This window comes from Gallinula chloropus (assembly GCF_964237585.1).
Source record: "Gallinula chloropus genome assembly, chromosome: 6".
In the NCBI taxonomy this organism is placed as follows: Eukaryota; Metazoa; Chordata; class Aves; order Gruiformes; family Rallidae; genus Gallinula; species Gallinula chloropus.
The window spans coordinates 4666929-4690900 of record NC_140091.1 but is presented as its reverse complement, the minus strand read 5'-3'; the positions used below and the strand labels follow the sequence as shown (position 1 = coordinate 4690900).

The window sequence follows — 23972 nt, the reverse complement described above, 5'->3', positions numbered from 1 at the left end:
TAATTTCTCATTCTGCACCACTGATATTGCTCTTTACCTGCAAGCTCTGAAAAAGCACTGCAGAAACATTCTATTTAGACAGAAATAAAACCAACACTGTAATGATGCCAAAGAGCAGTAATTAAAGTGAAACAAATTAAATTGAGAAGACACCAAAAGACAATTTACCTGAAATACCAGATTTCAGCCCACCTTAGGAAAAAACCCCCACAAATTCAACAGTTTTTCATTTAGAGTTTGGGTTAATTAATTATGAAGGTAAGCCCATAAAGGCTAACAGCTGAGCTAGAGAAATCTTCTGCCTGTGTACTTGCAAATACTGCAGCTCCCATGCTCCCCAAGTCACCTCTGCCTTGCCAGCTGCGATGGGGAGGTGAAGATGTATTTACTTACACTGTGAACTTCTAATAAAGATGCTGCCCCAACCAACAAGCACCAATGATGCAAAGCAGTTGACTTGAGAAAGGTTAAAAGCTTGTATGGCTATTCCTCTTGTGCAGGCTTCTCATTCCATCAAGAATAAATACATAACTAGCCTCATTAACTTATATATATTATATACATATCAAAATTAATGTATTATATATTAATATAAATACATAGATGAAGCACAATAATTTTGCAAATACAAACTCCTGCCTATAAACAACCAAATTATGAAGCAAAAAACCTGGAAAAGAGAAGGTTGCCAACCAGCCCAGCTTTAAGCCAGTGCAGCAAGGGAGCAGAGCATCTTTCTACTGGTGCAGCCTCCAGCTCCTTTACTCCAGCTGGCCGTAGCACATCTTAGAAGCAGGAGCACAGCTCTCACCTCACACAAGGGTAAGAAAAATAAGCCCATTGGGATGTCTCTGGACTACAGTTGTATCTTGGCATTCAGGGGATGTAAGTATAAGGTGACAATTAAATTTAAGCAGGTGTTTTCAAAGCAATCACCCTGTTCAGGAAAAACGCACCACTAAAAGTGCCTGATATGCTCCACCGATACTTAGAAATAGTTTAAGGAAATACCTGAAATTACAGCCCAGCTAGTATGTCTAATTTCAATTCAGCATGACAGGTTTCCTCAAGGGAAGACAAGTCATAAATATGAAACTGTCAAGAAGTTCCTTAAAACTCGAGCATGATATAGCCCAGATCTGCCACGCAGCTGAATAAAAGCAGAAGGAAAATAAAAAAGAAACCTCAGAAAACAAGGCAGAAGTGATTTTGGTGCCTTTGGAAAGGAAGAAAAAAGGATTTTCCGCCAGTTATTTTTACAAAACTTGTTCAAAACCAAATTTTCTTTTTATCTGCCTCGGGCAGAACTTGCAATTTCCTACAAGCAGAGTCCAAAGTGTGTTTTAAGGCACACTGACACCTTCAGAGCTGTGCAGATGCAACACCTGTCCCTGAAGCTGCCTGTCATTTTTCTCTGGTGCCATTGACACAATTTTCCTACTTTTCTCTCTTTGTTAACTCATAAAGGGAAACAGGCAAGAGATCAGCTTGCGTTCCCACACCACAGACCGGATTCATTAGGAATGTCCTGACAACCTGCTGCCAAATGATGGGGAAAAACGGTTAAGAAACATGGTGAATATTTTTGTATTTTAATTATGTCACACTGCATAATTTACCTGCGGGAGATGAAAACATTTAGAGCCTTTTACACGCTTACAGTAAGTTATATATCGTTATGTGAGATCAAGAGGGAGGGGAAATGAGTCTAAAAAAAGAGAAATAGAGATTTATTTTAGTGAACATGGTCACGTTACATGACAGGGATGAACCTGGTGAACACAGAATGACCAGTATTTACAGAGCACTGAATCTAACAGGAGTTTGGTTTCTGAAGTGGCTTTTCTGTTCTCCTCTGTAGTGATTTAATTAGTTTTCTCTAAAAACTTTAAAGAAATTCCAATTTCCTTGCACCCTGTAGCCTCTTTGCCTTCTTCATTAACAAACAAAATACGTGCCTGTGTACTTAGCAGCTACTGGGTGTTAAATACCTACCTACTTGTCTTCCAGTGTGCCCTGCCAGGGGATCTGCTGCATCTCTCTCATGGGAAGAGGATTTCTCACAGTGTTAAATTGCAGTGTATACCACCCATATTATGTTGACCATTATGAAAACTAGTAAGATTTTGCACTGAAAAGCATGTTTCTTCCCATTTAAAGGATAACTAGAAAAATAACTGATATTCACACTATTCTGCAAGCAGCAAACCTAAAGTCATGTATGTTTATTCTTACTGCTGGGGACAAAAATCCCTTTACAATGACAAGAGATTTAAAATGTCTCTTCTTCCTGGAGAACCAGCTTTATTTCAGGTATCTTGGAGAGAAAACTCACAGTCCTTAGAGTGCTCCATTATGAACCTGGACGTGGCTGATGCTCTGCCCAGCAGAAAACAATAAGCAGAATTTAGGAATTTTAATCAATCTGAGGCTTTGCCTACACAGAAACTTTTTTTTGGGGGGGTTGTCTAGCTGAGTAAAGGAAAAAAAAAAAAGCCTTCATCTTGAGGACAGCACTGTTTTTTTTCCAAATTTTCCTTTACCAAAACATGGAGCTATGGCCAGACACTGGGGCCATTGACTCTCTGAAATCACTGCCACGTTCCCAATGCTCAGTAACTCTGCAAGACCAGTCACCAATAATGAACAGAGGCTGCTCACCCCTATTTTAATGCTATTTTGTTCCTGATGGTCATCAAAGCAGGTTGCCTCTGAATTTCCTAGCAGTGTTTAAATGCCTGTTTTGACCTGTAAATCCATAGATATCTTCATAGGCAGCAGCATCAACAAGCACACCTGGCCTAAAGCTACTGCCCCCCTCTCAGGCAATGCATGAACAAGAATCCACCACCTCCAAAATCTTCCACATGAGTGTAACTTGAACTAAAAACCAGGGAAACTCCTGCCTTGTGTCATCATTGATATCACCAGAAATTTTTTACTTTTTACAGAAACTTTCCAAAATGAACACGGGACATTAAAGACGTTGTCCACAGAATGAAGAAAACAACAATGCATGCACAATGGTTTTTAAAAAAATTATTTTACTTCCCCAAACACCAGTATCAAGTTTCACAAGGAAACTAATAAACACGTGAGGATCTCTCTATTCCTTGCTGTACCACAGCCTATTTTGTGAAACACAGCCCTTAGTTTCCCCTGATGTTTATCTTTCAATAAAACAGTTAAAAAACAACCATTATTATTTTAAGTAATTATCCACTTTTCTACTCTAGGAAAACCTTACCAATCTCAATGTAGTGCCTACTCATATTTGAAAGAACACTGTAATAGATAAACCCCCCAAAATAAACTAACATGAAATGGTTCGACTTTTCCATGACACTAACAATCCTTACATATTCCAGCTAGTCCTAATTAGGATGGAATGGCCAATCTTGAAAAAAAAACAAACCCAAACACCATTTTATCTTGCAGTCTTAAAAACAAATAATACAAAAATACAACAGTCCATTTCAAAATGTATATTCTAGGAAAACTCATTTCCATACTGACCAAGTCTGCTTACAGCTAACAGGAGATATAATTTAAAATACTGTCTTGGTTTGGTAACTTCTGGGAATTTTGTCTGCACTGATTTCAGCAGACATACGTTGGAACAAGTGAGAGCTCAGCTCACCTCATTAAATGTGCAAAACTTTTGCATTAGTTCCAAAGCAGAGTCCACAGCAAATTTGTCTTAAGTGGGATAGCCTTAGCAAACTAAAAAATTAATTCTCCCTTGTTAGCTTCCCAGAAGAGTGCAAACAGTTTGTTGTAGGTTTCTTGCATACATGAAATCTTACCAAAGATACTTCAGCCTAGGGCTTAATGAGCGATACAGCACTTCACGTAGGATCCAGGCAGAATATGTTTAGTAAACTGACTTCTGATGAATCCACTACCTGAAAAGTCAATTTAAAGCTGTGATTTTACAGCATCATGTTCGTTCACCACAATAAGACCTAACTGTCAGCGGGGACCTTTATCTTTCAAGCCCAAACTTATCTGAGAGGTAAAGAGTAAAGATTCCTGCTCTTTTCAGGCAGGTTTTTACTTATTTAAAACACATCTATTTCACTATCTCAGTAAATGTTTCCAATTTGCGGGTTAGATTTTCCACTTAACTGGGAAAACAAATGGAAGCTGTCAAGAAAACTGCCTGAACAATACGTCAGCATATCCCTGCCCCAGCTGACCTGTTCTGCTATGTCTGTAAGTTGCTCCCATTCCCTGAGGAAGCGGCAATTGTTTTGCACTGCACGAGCTCAAGCCACATTTCTGACAGTGCTGCACCAGTCACCTCCTGCTGATTCAAACTGGGTGCTGCTCTTCACTGAAAGCCCTAAGTGAGAAAGGTCTGAATACTTCATTTTCCTACTCATCTGAAGTCATCACCTACACAGCTTTCATTAACTTTCTTGGCTCCAGATGAATCTCTGAGGTCATGCAATATCTCCAGTCTAATTATTGAGCCAGGACCAGGCACTCTGCAACGCAGTTGTGCCAAAGAAACCTGCATGGATTAGAGGATATAAAGGCTCACCCTCATTTTTAAGACAAAATAGCAATCCTTTTGCTGATCCTGATCCTGGAAACAGCTTCTTCCTTTATGGCAAAATCCTTTAACTGTAAAGTGAGTCCATGTTGTTGCCCACAGTTCCATAAAATCTCTCAGCATGGGAAAACCATAAGCACAAAGCTGATATGACTCTTTTTTGCAAGCATCTGGGATGCAGCACTTTGGTGTCTGGAAAGGTAACACCCACTGGAGTGGGCAACACCCGCTGGTGACCCTGGCCAGTAACAGGAGCAACCTGGACAGTGAGAAACCAAGGCACACAACTGAGATAACTCCAAGTTATTCAATACTGACTCAATATTAAATTCATCTTTGTTCTACTGGAGTCAAAATGAAATATTTCTGTGCATTTTGAGCCTTATCAAACCTCTTCTTCCTTTTTAAAACAAAGCCTAAGTGAAACCAGGCAGTAGAATAAAATTTCATTTATCAAGAAGTGACATTCTGTAATTAAAATACAGTTCAGAAAGAAAATGTTTAGCTATAAAGGTGTGAAATTTCCCCTCTTCACTGTTGCTGCCAAACTGCTATTATTTTGAGTGAGGTTAAAACTAGAAAACGGTCAGGTAATGAAAATTCCCAAAAGGAAAACAGAACACTGGCAATAGCCAAGGACAGCACAGCCTACATGCTTTTTCTGTGTCAATTCCTGAGCCCAGTAGCTGGGCTGCAAGTGGGCCATGCCTTCTAGGAGGGCTGCCTTCAGGCAAGAGCTGCCCTGGGTGAGACAACTGCCTGGTCTGTGTCCTGTCCTGTGAGCAGCTGGTGTGCGGATAACAGGTCAACCCAACTAGTAGCATCTGCCATGTGGAGCCTGTGAGCAGGAAAGCAGCTGTGGGTTCACACTGGTCCAAGAGGCAGTATGAGATGGGCACTTGCCACAGGCATTTTATCCTTGACAATTTTTAAGAGCTAATACAGGAAAAAACTCACAGGACAGCAGGAATACAGAAGTAGCATTAGGTGCCTTCAATAAGCTGTGACTAGATTAGTATCAGGAGATGTCTTAATCACAGGTTTTAGGTGGCCCTCAGTGATGATATTATTAAATAATATAATCTGTATTTCTTCAGCTCCCAGGCATTCCTGGTTGTCTACTCTTCCTGGTGGTGGCTGATGTCTTCTCGTTGGAACTACAACAAAGAAGTTCCCTGTGCTCCCACTGGTGATGCCCCCTACCCTTGTACTGCAGAACCTTTCCTGGCCACATCCCGATCCCTTGAAGTTCCATAATCATCATATAAATCTGCACTAACAGCTTCACTAATATAGAAAACAAAGAGTAAAGAGAACAGAGAAGTTGATCCTCAAACGATAAGATGTGAAACCTTTCCTTAAAGAATACCATTTTGTTCAATGTATTCTCAAAAAGCTGCATTTCCAAAACATTTCTAGTATTTAGAGCCATCCTGTTCCTTTATTCCTTCCCTCTTTTCAATCCTACCTCTTTGCAGGCTCTGTTTTGGGGTCAACTCAGATTTTATTGAATGAGTTGCTGAACATGACTTCCTCTGACCATTCTTTTGTGGTACCAGGGCTGCTCACATACAGGAGTACTCCCAAATCACACTAACCAACCTGGGAAGCTGAATTTCAGTTGCAGGTGGTAGGAACTGGAAAGAGGTACCAGGTCACATATAGCTGGCTATAAACCTGACCATGCTTAAATTTCTGTACTGGGTTTCTAACTAAGAACCAGGTTAGTTTTAGACATGTGGAATTTTTTTGTAGTGTAAGGATGAAAGCTGCACACAGTGCACACAAGCATTGCCTTTTAGACTCACTTTTGTGCCTAAAGAGCTGCAAGAGCTCTGCTTGTAATGACTATAAGCTGTTGTAAGCTGGAATCCAAAGCTGGCTGGCAAATTATTTTGAGATATACCAAGTAGTTAATACCTTTTCCTAAAACAACATTGCAGGTGATGGGAAAATCTCTACATCTGTGCATGGCAGCAATAAATACAAACCTCCTTATGCAGGCACAGAACATGTGTAAGAAGTTCTTACTCTTCTAAGTGGAACCAAAGACATCATTTCCACTGCATCCTTCTACTTCAAGACACAAATAAAAGGAACATGATTTGGTTTCCAAATCTGTCAGTGAATGAGGAGTGCTGAAAACATTCTTACTACCCTCACAAAGTGAGCATGCTCCTAAGGCTTTGAAGTAGGTTAATACCATGATTACAGCATTTGCAGAGTTTTGCAATGGCATGCTGCTCCAATCTCCTTTCATACTTACCAACTACATGAATAAAAATGCTTTGGGTACAAAGGTTAAGTACATTAAAGAAGAGTCATATGAAGCTTTAGCCACACCTCTATCTTATATAGGAAATAAAAATCTGCAGGATACAATGGCTTGATATATTCAGGGTTATTCAACACTTTTGACATGACCTTGCTATCTTGAGTATTGCTTACGTGTTACAAGGTTGATAACAAAGGGAGCATAAGGAGCTACCTCTGATAAAACAACAAATTAGTGCTTCAGCTTCACGTAATGACTTGGGATTCAGTGCCAGCCTTTGCACTGGGCTGTGATCTGGTTACCTTTCTAAATAGGTACTTGACCCAACATTGTTTGAAGGAATACAGCCCCCACCATTGGCACCCAGCTGGGCATACACCAGGACTGTTCTACATACACCACTGTTCTAACTGGATTCCAAACTCTCTCATCCAGTGGCTGAATTCCAGAGTCAAAGTTGAAATTTTCTTGAAAAAAGTGCTTCCCCCAACAACTGTGACTAAGAAATAACACTAGTGTTAGGCTTGAGGTGAGTAAGCTAGGAAGTTAACATCTCTTAAGTAAATTAAATTCTTATGAATATAAACATACCGACTATGAAATCTCAGAGCTTGACGCCTACCACACAGAACAACCAAAAATCCTCCTCTAAACGCTGGCAAAAGGAACTTGGAAAAATAATGTGCTCTGAGTATTTTGCCTTGGCCATACCAGCATAAAGGTATTCATATTTTCCAGACCTGAAAGTCTTTCAGACTAAATACCCATATTCCAGGGAGGCTTCTCTTACCTAAGCAGTACCAGCAACAGGGAATTGGGGGAGTTACACACCTACTACTGCCAAATAAAATCATACATTTCTGTGTGTGAAAATATTAAACTTTATTAGCTTTTAGGAGAAAATACCCAGCTGCATTTTACAAATCTATTTTTTCCCCTTGCAGACCACCACTTGAAAATCCTTCAGCTTGTCAGTTCTGCATAACCTGTTTTAAAAAATGTTACTTAAAGGGTTTTTAGTTTAATGCAGGCCAATAACCTTGAATATTTTAAAGCAGCAAGAAAGAAGCTTAACCACACATTTCAGCAAGTCTAAAGAGACATAATTTGAAAGGTATTTATAGCTAGTGCCTCTTTATTTTCACATCTCAGGCTTTTAGAACCTTTGGTCTAAACCTAAAGGGGAAATTTTTTCCCTTTGAACTAAGTTACTTCAAATGGAAATTTCATTACTAACCTTAGAGAATTCAGTCTCCTCCAAACATCATCTACTTTGGGAAAAAAAAATATAAAAAATTTTGACTTGTGTTTGGATACAATTAGTGTGGTAACAGCACTGACAAAACCTGGCCTGAGGAGGTTACAGGACATTAGCAAAAGGTGATGCTGTCATGCTTTAGACACATCTGCTGGAGACACAGTGTGGAAGGGAGCACGAGGAAAGGACAGAGTATGTAACACTCATCTGAGCTCATCAGATGGTCAGTAAATTTACACAAGTTACATTCCTCAAGGCATCTTCACGATCTAAGAGATGTGCCTATGGTGTCTTGCCCCCCCCCCTGACTATTGCATTACCTTGCAGTGGAAAACACTGTCTGCTGTGGCATACAAATGTAGAATTTTTAAATATAACATAGAAGTCCTCTTAGATAACACCACACAAAGCTGTGGCTCTGACAGTCCTAAGTTTGCCAAGAGCTCTCAATGAGTTTCTCAGGATGAAGCAGCTTCCCTGATGCCATCCTGGGTGTTCTCTTTCCCACTCTGGCCACACACACAGTCATTCAACTAGTTTATTCCACACTTCGTTAGACCTTAAACGAAGCTGCTGGAGATCAACTGCTGCATCGTACCTTGTGTTACCACCAGGCGCTGTGGTCAGAGACCCCACGATCTGAGAGCGCCCGTGGGTGCCACTACAGAAGAAAAGAAAGGCTGCCTCTCTCGACTTCAAGCTAACACAGAAGACCTGCCAGGAGCCTGAGAGTTCACTACACTATGGAGCTGTGTTTGTTATTGCAGAAATGAGCTCTCTCACTAAGAAATATTCAGAAATAGATTAAACATTGATACGGCTTTCCTGAGAGCTAAACTTTGAGTAAAAGGGGAAAAAAATAGCTCAAACACTTGCTCTTCAGAATTGCAAGGCTTCGGGTTCCCTCTGCTGTATGAGTATTAGTGTAAAATTGGACCCCAGTAACAGAGAGTCATCGAGTCAGGTTACTTGTTAACAGTGACATTGTCATATTTGTCTATCTTAACAGATGATCATCAGGCAACAGGGAATACATTTTCATAGTATGTTTATAAAAGTGCTTATTGTATGTTTAAATTTGCATTGATTGCTTCATTATGAAAAGGATCCAAATCTCCCTTCATTTTTTTTTTTTTTAAATTACCCTTTGTTTCTGGAATCAAGGAATTTAATACAAATACATGAAGTAGTTCATATAAACACACAATAATTTCACTTACTAATAATCCTGTATCCAACTGCTCCATGGACATTCAGCCCCGAGTAATTGGTTCCACCACAAGATTAAAAAAACCCAAAACCAAACAAACCCCCTCTGTGATCTTCATAATCTTTTCAGTATATTGGCAGTTTATGCAATGAATACAGTATGAGGAATTACTGAATTGAGGAATTACTCAATTCAGGTATTACTGCAGAGAGTTTACTAGGTTTTAAAATATATGAGATATATATTTACTTTACCTTTATTTGCTGAAATGACCACATCCTGGAAAATGGTTATGAGATAATTTAAAATTAATGAAGAATTATATTAGTATAACACCCTGAATGTTTTTAAACACAACAAAGGTTCACTGCTTTGGCAGGATCCTTGTCATTCTACTAAATATATCTACAGTAAAAAACCCAAACACCCAGAAACCTACCAATTAGCAAGAAAACAGGCTTTCAGGATGCTAGAACTCCTTTCAAGCTATCTCTGAACACCCAAATTGTGTTTGTTTCATCGAATTAAGTAGTCTAGCAGCTAACAGGACTACCTACATTGCCTGGTAGGGAAAAACTTGGCCTAAAGAGCAAGAAGATAAACCTGCATTATCTGAGACCTCATTAACTTATGCATACACAGATGAGCTGCAAAGTATGGGTCTTTCTATCATTTTAAGTAGAATTAGATGACCTCTAATAAACCTCTTCTTAATATCATTAAAGACTGCTTATCCCTCTCTATTCTAACCCCGTAGCCATGTTCTTAACTATGTATCTTAACCAACCTCTTCGCAGCTGCTGTGATCTCAGTCTCTTTTTACCACTTGTTTTGGTCACCTCTTATTTGTTCTGAAAATACTGCCAAAATAATCTCTTTTGAATACTGCTCTGACTGCACCCCTCTGAAGCCCTGCACTCATTTCCAGTCATTCAGACTACCCATTTCAAACTTATTGTTCCCTTCCTCCAGCTAAGACTGGTTCAAAAATCAGATCCACGATCAAAATATTCTGATTTTTCCTGGTCTGATATTCTCTAAAAAGGAAAAGGGAGCTGCAAAAGCAAAGAAGGAAGAAAGGATGAAGAAAATGGTAAGACACATATATGTACCCCAATGGCCCAGGGTTATGGCCAGAGCTACTGGACTTCTCCCCAAAATCATGCCCCATAATCAGCACGAGGTTCAAGCTCTACTCCAGTCATTGTGAATGGGAGAATCCCCAAATCCTCTGACACAAAGCTTCTCTTTCTGAAACATTACCTTGCATATGAGGAAGCCTTAGTAGAAAACAGTACTTCTCTACAGAAAGTTCCTCTGTTGTTTTGTTGAAAAAATATCCAAGAGAAATTCCTGAACACCTACAGGTTCTATGCCTGTATTTAATTCTCACCTGACCCAGTCTGTCTTCCTTTACTGGAAAGACTGAGAACCAGTGAAGTTTGCCCATTCCCATGGGGTGAATGTTATGCCTGGCTCCAAAGATATTCATATAACGGCCATTGAAGGCTTCCTGCTTTATAATTACAAACTGCTGATAGACCTATTCAACATCCACTACTACCTGGCAGTGCCACATGATGAATGAGGACGATTACCTGTAACTACACTGTTCCTGACCCACTGGGTCTCTTAGATGGACACGTCTGGCCCATGTACTTAAAGCACAGGAAAGAAATGGAGGACAGGCACCACTGTCAACTGGGATATTGTGACTATTTTCTTCTTCCAGAAACATTTCCCTGTTCCTTTCACATCCCTGTGATGTGTGACCTTTTGCAAAGGCTATTTATCAGACTGCCCTCTACAAATCATTCAAATCCTTCCTAAAAAACACACCACCACCAAACCCAAACCTAAACCCACAACTACCTGTTGCTAGATTTATTTGTAATTATTTTTTTAATAGCAGTATATATGAAAAGAATGTTGCTATTCACTTTTGGGTCGGAGCATTGTGCAAACAAAGCCAGGAGCTTCATCTCGACTGTCAAGCATCGAAAGCAGCACATTCCCTGGCCGCTGTCCTTCCATTCACTGAACAGGGCAAAGGTGTCCAGGAAATAGCAATATGAGCTCAGCTCATTAAAAACTCTATGAAAATGTATATCCTGAAGGGATGTTAAATTAGGCTTACACAGGCAACTTTCAGCCTGTGCTTCCTTAGAATTTTAGTGCTTAACCTTACAGCCCCTGCATTTCTTTAATGCAATTAAATATAGAGGTATAGATATAACATTTTGCTTTAGTTAGAGTCTGGCAAAGAGAAAGAAAATAAGTGAGACAGATAAAGAACTCCGTAGGTAGCTTTCAGTTTGATCTCCAGTTTCTCTCTAGCATTGCCATCTCTTTGACATGCTTGCAACAGTAGTAGGCTGTGTTCTTCCACATCGAGCTTTACTCAGAAGGGCTGATTTCACATTATATCTAAAGAGCCTGTGCATTATTAAAAAAAGAAACCCTGCAATCCATAAACATTCCTACAGTAGTAAATACAGCAAACATTAAACACACATAGGTAGCCATATCAATATTAAACTCGAGCCATGCCCAAGTACAGAGTACACCCCATTTCCCCGCTGCATTTAATTCACTTGAGATGACTTTGTGCATTCCAGTTCAATGTGTAACTCGTACAGGCAACACAAGGTATAAAAAATGAGAGAAAAAAAAAAAAGAGAAAAGATTAATTCAGTCAATTACTACTGATGTTTTCACCTTCCACCTAGTTATCAGCATGCTAGTCCACATTATTGTGATGTGCAAATACTACACGCTTAATACTTCAATAGCAATTTTATATGTAAAAATGAAACTAATAGCTAACCTCAAAAGACTTATTATGCTTAATTTCATTTCACTCCCTGAATCATCCCTTTCACTACACAATCTCTCCTCTAACTAGACTCCAAGAATCAGAGGTGTAATTATAGATCACAGATTAGCTGTTCAACACTTGGTAAGCGTTGAAATGGGGTAGATATTAAAAGCAAGTTGACTCTAGAGAAAGCTGCTCCTCCCATCATCTGTAGAACAGACTGCTGTGAAGATGGTATTTGTGGAGTCGAGGCCAGAGCTTTCTTTGCCTTTGGAGAGCTGTGCAGGCTTGTCCAGAGCATGACATCCTGCCACCACTGAAGCCACTGCCACAAGGATCTCCCACCATCCCCAGCTGCACTCACTGAGATCACTTAAGGAAAAGGGAGGAGGACCCGATGCTGGCCAAGGAATCCTTCACAAGAAATCAACCCCTTCACAGCCAGGGAAAATCAGGGAAGGGGAGAGAGGCTTGTCTGTGCTACACAGCACCCTCCCAAAAAGCTGACCTCCAACCCCAGAGTATGCTGATGACTTAAAGTCTCATTACCCAGAGCTCACTCTGCATTCCTGGGTAAGGACTTCACCATAGGTGTGCTCTCCATTCTGAGCCTGCAAGGGAGCACTGCTGTATTTCAGATGAGGGTGGCTGACAAGTAGGTAAGAGGTCTGAGCACCAGCCATCAAAGCAAGAAGCTGAAATCCTGAGGGACCCATTGGTTCAGGTGCCAAAAACTGGAGGAGACTGATGTCAGGAGGGACAACTACAGAACAAACTGGATGTCTAACATCACCTGTGGAGAAAAATGGAGAGAGGGAGAGGGTGTGTGTGTGTCCACTAGCAAATGCCCTACCTGATTAGCAGAGGGGAGGGACAGGACTGAGCCATTTGTCTTGTTCATGTGTATATAGGTGCTGTCTCTGCATGGGTGCTGGCAAAAGCTCTGCTCTGTGGGATGCTACAGATGGCTGTTTATAGTACACATGTACATATATATGTGTAAGATGCCTATCAGGACTGCGTGCTCAGCCTCGCTGCAGCCTAGACCTGGATACACCAAACTGCAGCAGGTTTGCTTGAGTCTGGGAAAGGATGAAACCCCTCAGGCTCTGTAGCCCACCAGATTGTCTTACATCTAACAGATGATTCTGGAAACACAATTGCGTTAAGATCTTTGCTTCAACACATACTGACTTTCCTGTCAATAGACCAACAGCTTGTTTTCCCTCCTAATGGAAGCATCACAAAGCAGACACAAAGCCCAGAGAGACCACACACTATTCACACCTCCACTTCAAACTTGATCTACGTGGAGCAAGAAAGGGTATTTTCACAACCTGGCAACCAAATGAGGATTTTCCTTTCTTCTCCTATTATTGGTGTTTTGCAGCAACGAATAATGCTGTCTCCAAGAAATTAAAGTGAAAGCTACTCTGTTCTTGTCAGAATAATAATGGATATTGCATTGGCAACTGCCCTCCTGTGCTGCACAGCAGCATAAATAAAAGGAATAAGGAAATGCCAACAGTACGGTAGTGAACAGTGTGTAAACTCACCTGCTTCCTAGTAAGTGATAACCTCTATTGTCTGGTGTTTCAGCCTGGGCAAGAAGAACAGGATAAACACTGTATCTAAACCAGAAGTGAGTCTGCTCCACTGATCCTCAAGTATTGAGTTAGGTTGTAGGGAACAGACACCAGCTGTTCAGGGAGAGTCAAAGTAGAAACCTGGGGTGTGTAAGATGTTAAGGGTGCCTCCATAGGTGGTTGTATAGACAGGGACAGACAGAAAGATGTCCTTCTCCACATCTCAGGTTAGTTCAATGCTGGGATATTAGCTCTGGCCTCACTCTTGTTAATAGTAGAAAGACAGACATTGATGAGCATTGAAGTATTTGCTCCTTATGGCTTGGATTAATGTATGGTTTCTATTCACAGAGGCTACACAGATCCAAGGAGGGAAGGCTTGCCTTCTTTCATGGTTTAGAAAAAAGGATCAGCTTTGGAAAATGCCTCACTACCGATCATTAAGTATGATATCTGGTGCAGCTCCTACTTGTGATGAGCCATTAATGTGTCCATGCAGCTACTGGCCTCTGCAGCCTCAGCCCTGGATGCAAAGCGGTTCCCGTGGGAATGACATCTGAATGCACAATGAGAAGTTATTCAAGAGAAGAAAATGTTTCAAAAGGTGGTCCCTAATGATGGAGGTCTTCACTAAACAGCTAATGAACACTAGTAACTTTATGCATTGAATTTACAATCCTCCTGAAATTCATAAGTATTTGTCATAGCAGTAAGAATTTTCAATATTATCAATGAAGAGTATTTTTGTCACTTAAATAAAAGTGACTTAACAGGATGATAGGTACATAATTGATCAGTCTACCATCCAGTTCTTCATGATTTTTTACTGTAGGCATCAGGAAACTAGCAATAGAAACCACTACAGCAGGTGAAGAGGAGAAGAAAAGTGCTTGAGACATATGGCATGAGGTCTGCTGGAGGTGGCTTTGGTCAGATTATTGTACACCACTACTCTGCCCTCAGGATGCAGGTTTCCCACAACTTCACAGGGGTCAGAACCCGCTGACAGAAGCCAGTCTTCCCCCTGGCAATGTCTTCATATTCACTACCTGGCTCTGTCAGGGCTTCTTCTGCTGTCACCCTCCAGAGAGACACATCTTCCTCTATATCCAAAACCTATTTCATGCAGGACTCCAGGATTCTACACACATCTTTTGGGGGATATTCCTGGTAAAGCAAGCCTACCAAAATATACCCCTGATTTCACCAAGAATTGGCCTCGTTTAAAAAACTGAAAGAAATTGTTTGTTTTTATTTTTGCTCTTTGTTTTCATAAAAAAGCCCCATACAAACATGTTTAGTTAAACAAACTAAACAGATTGTTATCTCATCCACAAAACCAACCAACTGGAAAAGTAGAGATACATTTTTTCCTGTCTTTACACTAATGCTAGCTATACAGATAGCAATGTTTAGTTAAAAATAATACAAATAATATGTAATTATTTCCAAGGAAACATTTATCTCTAGGAGGAATTCATTTTCAAGAGGAACATTAAACAAATTTACCCGCTGTGCCATTAGACAACCCAAATTCATTACATACTGTATTACCTTTATTCTGGATGGCAAATAATGTCAATCCTAATTCTACAGCTAAAGCTGTAGATCACATCTGTGAGGATCACAGCCACATCTTTTCTTTACTTCTGAGAAGCACAGCGAATGTCTGGCCTGGCATATTTGTCACAGGGAGTCTGAGCCTATTACTCAGCCAAATTTACTGTATGTTTCTTTGAGATCTTAAAGAGGAATATGCCATAAGGCTTACAAATGAAATGAATACATTTGAAAAGGCTACCAATTTTTTGGGCGTGTTTTTTTGGAACAGTGAGTGATCGGTGTTCAAATGGTCTATGACATTAAAGATTAAGGACATGGTTATTTTTCAACTAAAGCTTTTGTGACTAATTTACTAAGTTACTTAGCTAAACACTTAAATACACAAACCAAAACCTGCATATTTCCCATAACCTGTAGGTTGCTCCACATTTTTTTCTTCACTTGGCTAATGCAATTACTGCGATATCATTACTGAGAGATCGAGCAATTGGTTAGAGCACAAAATAAGAAACAGGACCCCCAGATTACACATCAAGCTCTGCCCTGATTTGTGTAGTCTTAGGAAAGTGATTGAGAGAGCAGCACTGGCTTTTGTTGAAAAGATCTAACTGCCTTGAAATCAGTTTACATTTCCTCCATACGTACACAGGTCATGAAAGCTCATTATTTTCCATAAATTATATCAGGCTATATGAAAGTTTGAGGAATTTTCCCTGGCAACATGAAAAAATATACACTGCAATAACAGGGACATTAATCCTAAGTGTTACCTGTTCATTACAGGGCATATTGGTGAACAGTTAAACACTTCCAAGATTTCTGTCATCGAGCTCATTTTCCAGGTTTACTTGTCTCTGACTTCCCTCCAGCAAAATGGGAGCATTTACCAACACAGCTGATACCCCTTACCTGTACCTTACAGTGAGCAACACTTTGAGGTATTGTATTATTAGTTGCAGAATTTCTCATAACATCAACAGAATAGGCAAAACACTTCAGAGAAATAGAAATGTTGAAATGTATGTAATGTGACATGCTGAGAGAAACATCAGCCATTAATATTTCTTATGCAAGCAAATGTCTCTGGATGAACAATGATAGAAAAACATCATCACCATCAACATGCCTGTCCCTGTAGACTATTTCTGTATGAGCCATATTAGGAAACTTCCACTAATCCAAACCTCTAGAGGCATTTTAGCTCCGAAACTGGATGAATTAAGTCACTTCAGCTCAGTTACATTCATCATGTGACACAATTTTCTTCTCTGAACTCTCTAAACAAATTTGTTGAAGAAAGAAATGTCCTAATAGAAACTTCATTTGGAATCTTTTCAATGCGTGCAAGCAGACCAAAGGTTTCCCTGAATATTCCTTTGTTTGCCTGTTTGGAAGCTCCACCTCCTTACCAGCCTCAGCCTCTCACTTCCTCCATTTTTCAGCAGATGTAGTTTAACAGTGTAAGTAGATGAAGCCAAAAAACATACAGCAGAGGCTGAGCTGGATGCATAGGTGATCCTCACTGCCAGCAACCAACAGATTTCCTCAGGTACAGCCAGGCTTGGAGCACAGGAACACCCATCTCTATTTAATGACTGCTCCGAGTCAAATCCTCCCTGGAACACGCACTGCATTAAGCTCCTAATTACTAGTTTCAACTGAAATGCTTTGACGACTGTTAAAACATTGAGAAATGATAACAGAAGCTCTCAGGAAATGTTATTCTTAACACTCAAGAGGTTATTGATTCCTCTACCAAGGAGCAGCAAAGGAACAGAGCTCCAACCTTAACTTAGGCAGACCAGTCTCTCAATTAAAGACAACAGTAAACATTTTAATCACAATGAAAAACAACAGAGACAACATCCATCACCCCTGAAGAATGCTTCAATTAACACAACCATGGACCCCTTTTGGTTGAACGTGATATTTAAAATAGAATTCATGAGCTCTCTAATTTATGATAGGTTATTGGATAACTCCTGTTAATTATAGCTACACAATGTCAAAATTAATGATTTTCCCACCCTCTTTCAACTTGAGAATGAATTCATAACTTATATCAAGACTCAAAAGATGTGCAATTAATATTGTCAGTAACCACTTCACAAAAGAGATTTGTTAAAGGCAGGCATGTGGACTCAATTAGTGTATCAATTAATGTTGCTGTTACTTGATCTATAAATTATTGAAAAACTCATAACTACTGCAAGGAAACAAAGCAAATCCACTCCCCGTCGATGAAATAAGCTCCCGACTGTGCCCCTCTTTCATTAGTCTTTCGATCACATTTGAATTTTGCTGGATTTCATGAATCTTAGTTAGGGGATCAGAAAAATAAATGAACCTATACTTATCTGACAACTTGAAATGCCTCGTTACACTGTTAATGCTTTAACTGTTGTTAGTTGTAATGTCAAAAAAAGAAAGTTAAATAATGAAAACTTTTAAAAAGTCAACAATCATGATTAGAAAAAATCAACCATTATTGTTCACATTATTAATTTAAACTGCAGTTCCAAACTAAAAATGAACCTATAAAATCTGCATCAAGGTTTCTATGCTTCCCATGGTCAAATGTAGCAATGATTGGTCTGAAGATTAGATTCAAATGAGGTCTAAGAAATCCAAAACAGGACTCGGGTAGCATTAGGCACCTATGATGAACACTGAAAATGACAAAACATAACCTTGTTTAAAGGCTGCTTATCCCCAAAGGCTTTTAAGCTAACTAGGTGCCTCCTGTTTGATCTTAGTACGACTAGAATTTTGCTTCTGGGGATGCAAAGGTTTTCCTTTAGATAGTTAGACAGACTCCACTCTCTCATTAGAGTTTAAAAGACCCAGGAAATAGATGTGACTCTGCCAGAGGCCTGATCTGATACACGTGAATGGTCCTGGAGCCACTGCACTCCTTTTAATTAGTAGTCAGACAGTTCAAATGGGACGCTTAAGCTTTTTGCTGTCCTGGTCCCCAGAGGATCAAACTCAGATCTTCTACCACCAAGAAAGCACTTCCAGGCAACACCCTCTGCTCTGCTGATGCAAGCACGGTAACTCCTTACCTGGCATTAACCAGCCTCCTGAGCGGGCTCTGCTCTCGCTTTCCCTCCTCAAGCACAGCTTCAGAGCTTGTGTATTCATTCAGTCAAAACAAAATGCCCAAACTCAGGATGGGAGAAGGCACCTAGCTCTGGTAGGAACCAAGTACATCACACCCCCTCCAAATTTCACGTTCCTACTGGCTAATAATGGCAATCCCCAGCTTAACAGCCTGCCTACTGTGAAATCTGTTTCCAGATACCACGTGTTGCAGTGGAAACCTATTAAACAAGGGAATTTCACCCGTGGGGAACCTTAGCATCAAAGATCGTTATATGCTGATTGTCAACATGCCTGAGCTCCTCTTTGTATCTTGTTTCCATTTTCAAAAGTCACTGTCATTTTGAAAATTGACTCAAAAGCCTTACTGTAGGGGATATTATAGTAAGACATGATTTTGCAAAAAATCCTAAGCTTCAAACAGAATAATTACAGAATTTAAGTGCAAGAGGAAGAAACTAAATCCCTAGAAAAGTCTTCTGGCCTCCCCTCAAGCAAATAAAGATCTGTATTCAAATTTGGTACCCTGGCTCATTTCGTTACTGACCTCCCATTTCAGTTTTCCTGTTTGAGTTATTTTTGCAAGAAGGGATTTTCCAAGGCAGTCATCAGTGTGGATTCAACATCGATGCAGCACATTTGCCCCCCAAAAGAGGTTTCAAAATCAATTTTAGTTTCGATAGGCTCAAGTAAATGTTTTCAATTTGATTCAATAATCCATATGCACTTACAAATGGCTTTTCCCCCATGTAATACAAGACAAACATGGCTTATGTTTCTAACAACTTGGGCTCATAAAAATTCTAATTTCCTATCCTGCATGGTACAAACACGTAATGTTCATTCACCTTTCAATGAACCAGATGACACAAACAAATGAAATAAAATCAGCCTTTAAGAGCATTATTTGATTCATTAATTCTCTAAATGCTTCTTAAAGAACACATGACTTTTGGCAAACTCACAAAAAGGAAAAAAACAAACAAACAAAAAAAACCCCACCAAAAACGTTGTAGCACAGAGCTTTCTAAATCTCCTGGGGATTTTGCACAATATCCTTCTAGAGAACGGTATGACAATAACAGCACAGTTACTAGTAGATATCAGCCAAGAGTGGTATGGAGATTAGGGCTGGAGGCAAGGGATGGCAGAAATAGAATCTGTTCTAGTAGCACCTAGTGTGCTGTGAGCTCGTAAGATGGAGTGAAATGTAGAAAGCTGGGCAGTGGAGGTCAGGGTGAAACACGGGGCCTCAGTTGGTAAGCACCTATCCTGTGAATCTCTGAACCTTCACAGCACATGGAGCAAAAAGTGACGGTGTGGAGAGGAATGGAGGTGCTTGGCTCACCTCTGCTTTCATACCTGTGCCTTCAGGTCAAAGGTCCCACCCTTTGCTGGGAGTATGATCAGGTAGCACTGAGAAAGCCCACTGAATTCTGGATCCATCGGATCCCTATTGACTGAATAAGAGGAAAAACCCACTACTTAGCTTCTAATAGCCTAATTTTAAGATTATCCAGGACGATAATGTTAACACTGAAAATTACAACTTGATATTATCATGTTAATATTGAACTTACCTACTGCACATTAGACTTTCACAGCTGTGATTCTACTTAAATAGCAGGTTCTGAGAGGATTTTGTATGTAAGTTCTTGTCCTAACCACAGTAATAATCTTTCAGTGTTTCAAACAGAATACTGTCTTACAAACCCAGCTCTGATGACAATGCAGAGTGTTGACTATGACTAGAAAGCTTATGGCTGTGAAAATGCTATGCCTAATGAGAAGTGTTTTAAATAATCCCTTGTAAATTAATTGCTTTGCATCTGACTACAAAAAGACAGAAGTATTCCCAACACATAAATGAAATATTTGGTGAGATCCGTGACTTCACAGGAGTGTTCATGCCATGTCCCTCATTTGCAGCACAAATCAAACTATTCCCTGTCAACAAAAAAAATCACTAATCTATGCAATAGAGTCTAAAAGCAATTATAAATAACCACAGAAGAACTTCAAACACACATCCTACCCTGCAGCAGGGAGTCCATCCCACTTTGCATTCGCCCTCATTGACTTTCATGAGACTCATGGTCCTTTCCTCTAACCTGTCCCAGTTATTAAACTGTTTAACTAATGAAATTATAGTGCCTTTAACTCATAATAGGTGCTATAGCACAAGTGAGTGAGTCACATCATGGAATAACCATCATCTGAATAACTATTGTTTTCTTTTGGGCCATTCTACTTCAGTAAGAGCAGCAGCTTACGTTTATCGTGCAATATTTTATCATGTTTTATACTCATAAAGCTTACAAATCCTAGGAATTAAGCTTTGTATTATTTCAACACTTCAGACACAAAACACTTCCTTACGGTATCTTCATACAGATATAGAGAGATTTAAAGATTTAGCTGACACTACACAGACTTATTCTGAGATAGGAAAGAACTGTGTCCCACGCTCAGCTCCACACTAATCCTTATCCCTTTCCAGTCACCTGAATGGTGATACAGTCCTGCCAACGACTGGGAATACTCAGTTCCACAGCATAATCAATCACACTCATTGATCAGTAACATTAGAAACTTCATGTTAGCACTTGGTACCTGTCACCACTCGCAGTTAATGAACTTGGGGAATCACAGAATCACAGGGGTTGGAAGGGACCTCGAGAGATCATCGAGTCCAACCCCCCTGCCAAAGCAGCTCCCCAGCTCATATTGCACAGGTTGGTGTCCAGACAGGTCTGGAATATCTCCAGAGAAGGAGACTCCACACCCCCTGGGCAGCCTGTCCCAGGGCTCTGTCATCCTCACTGTGTAAAAGTTCTTCCCCATGTTGGTGCAGAACTTCCCATGCTCCAACTTGCAGCCATTACCCCTTGTCCTGTCTCCACAGACACTGAAAAGGGGCTGGCCATTCCCCCTGCATCCCATACTTAAGATATTTATAAACATTAATAAGGTCCCCCCTTAGTCTTCTTTTCTCCAGGCTGAACAGCCCCAGCTCACTCTGCCTCTCCTCATAATTGAGATGCTCCAGGCCCTTAATCATCTTTGTAGCCTCCTCTGGACTCTCTCCAGGAGATCCCTGTCTTTTTTATACCAGGGAGCCCAGAACTGGACACAACACTCCAGGTGGGGCCTGACCAGGGCAGAGTAGAGTAGGGAGGATCACCTCCTTCGACCTGCTGGCCACACTCCTCCTGATGCCCCCAGGATCCCATTGGCTCTCTCCCCTGTTTTGATCTGTCCAGCAACCCATTTGTTGAAATATATGCAGTATTTTATTAACATAAACATCAGGTTCCTAAACCAGTTGTTTGCCATTTGCAAAGGTTTCACCCACTGGCAGAAGAAATAATATAGGAGACGTACATCAAAAAGGTGTCACCCATATTGCAAACAACATCTTTTAATTTTCTGCCTGCACAAAAATACCAAATGGTAACACAACCAAACCATCTTTCCTTTCTTTACTTGAATCTCTCTCTCATTCCCATTTACATCAATGTTCACCTGTTTTTACCTTTCTAAACTACAGCTTTTTATATCTTAAATGAGTCATTTTTTCCTGGTGAGTAGTCAGAAGGATTCTAAACCATCTTCCCAAACCAATGCTTGCAACTTTGAGGCACTGTGTCTCTTTTTAAAAGCACTATATATAGATCCTGATACAAAAGCGAATACAGGGCCTTAATTATCCATTTGGTAGAATGGCTGCAATAGAAAGCACAGGTATGCAGCAATTGAACAAGTTATTTATCAGATATCTAAGACAAGTAAAATTTGCAACACACACATGTGAGCAAGATGACAAATTTTTTTGTTTTAAAAAAAAATGTAAAAAATCCTCAGAAATAAAAGGTTAAATTATACACCCAGACAAGGAAACAATATAACAAGCTGAAAAACTCACACAAAAGTTCAAATCTTGCTGCCTCAGATATTAAAACTATTAAGTATGAGGGTGTTTTTTTATTTTATTTGAGCAATTGATATTTATTCTGCTTTTAATCTCAGTTTCATTACCTGTACAGGTTTGTGTTGTGTTTTTTTTCAAATCAGACAGCTACACAGAACAACATGAACTGCCACTAGAATTCAAGGTCTTGGTCTCAAAATTCATCAGTACTTAAAACTGTTAAAAATCCCTGCTAAAAATCTTTCAGCATCCCCATTCATAAGCACCAAATACATACCATCCAATGTCTCGTGCTTATCAGTCCAAACAACTTCCCTACAGTCTGATGCAAAATTGTAAATACAAATGGGAACTCATCCAACCATGCATTTATTCATAGCATCTCCTTAATTTTGAGGTTTTCTCCTTGTTTATATTTCCTTTACCAGATTACAATTGTTACTGAGTCCTCAGTAACTTCACAAAGTGTCGTTAAGATTCAACCTCCAGTAACAGAAAGTGTATTTAAGCTCTGATTATTTCAAAACAAAGCAGAAATGAACCCTTTAGAAGAAAAATTATCTATCAACAGGTAAAAAAGTTATATTTTGCTAAGAGTGGTTTTTAAAATTGTATTTCCATTTGTGAAACAATTGCAATATGCATCCAGAGTAGACATTAGTAATACCTAAGTCATTTTCTTAAAATATATTTTATTGAAATATATTTAGAATGTAATGTCAGAGAATCAAACTCCATGTTCCCATATCAAAGCTCCACAAGGCTTAAAAAAATGTTACTTTCACTGAGCGCACAGTTAACAGAAGAATCACAGATGCATAAAAGGTGGCTGATGTGGGAGCTGATTAAAGTACATAATACACATGAATAAAGATAAATGAGTCATTACCTTTCTTTTTGGAGTCTTTCTTTGTGCTGGTTTTAACAGCCACTTGAAGTTCTGTCTCAGTTGACATCCTATATCCTTAGTCCTCTTCACACAGATCCAGGATCTCGGTCAGGCTCATTTAGAACGTCTCTCCAAGAGAATAATTTAGCCTTTCAGATACTATAACCCAAACAGTTCATCTCATTCACTCCTTTTGAGTGCTGTTGAAGAAGAAAACAAAAAGTAATGGTCATTGTCTGAGTCTAAAATATAAAGGGAGGGGGGAATGGGGGAGGTGGGAAGCAACCAAAAAGCAAAACAAGCTGTTGTAAGCTTAGTGAGGAAGAAACCTATGAAGTTCTCAATTGCCTGTGATTTTATATGGTGTGGTCCTGTTTGAGATGTCTTGGCATATCTGAGATACCTTCAGTGCCTAGAGACACCACACAAGGTGTATACAGAAGACCTGTACTATTGGACCAGCAGCTGGAAGACAAAGACTATGATCTGGAAAGTTGCTACAAATGTCACCCTCACCAACAGCAAAAAAAACCTACAGAGAGTCAAGTCTCACACTCATTTCTAAGGTAAAAACATATTGCCAGATAATGATTTCAGATTTTCACTCCTCAAATGCTCTTTCAATGCTTTTGTTCTCCTAGTTAAACAAAGATAAAAGAAAACCATATTCATTACTCATACTGAGAACATCATACTTTACCACTCCCCTCGCTCATGATATGTTTCCAGTGTAAAAGAATCTGCCTCCATATAAACAAAGCTGTTATTCTTAACGCCCATCT

At 39.7% G+C, this 23972-nt stretch overlaps 1 protein-coding gene across 4 annotated transcripts in view; it reads right to left on the bottom strand.

Annotated features, from left to right (window-relative positions):
- DAB1 (DAB adaptor protein 1) overlaps positions 1-23257 on the bottom strand; it is a gene marked incomplete at both ends in the record, with an annotated part of 116496 nt that extends 93239 nt beyond the window's left edge. For all 4 annotated transcript variants that reach the window (XM_084266256.1, XM_084266255.1, XM_084266257.1 and 1 more), the window contains one exon: positions 23191-23257. In XM_084266256.1, the coding sequence (XP_084122382.1) occupies positions 23191-23257 (67 nt within the window). The remainder of the gene's footprint in view (positions 1-23190) is intronic.
- Positions 23258-23972: the final 715 nt, after the last annotated feature.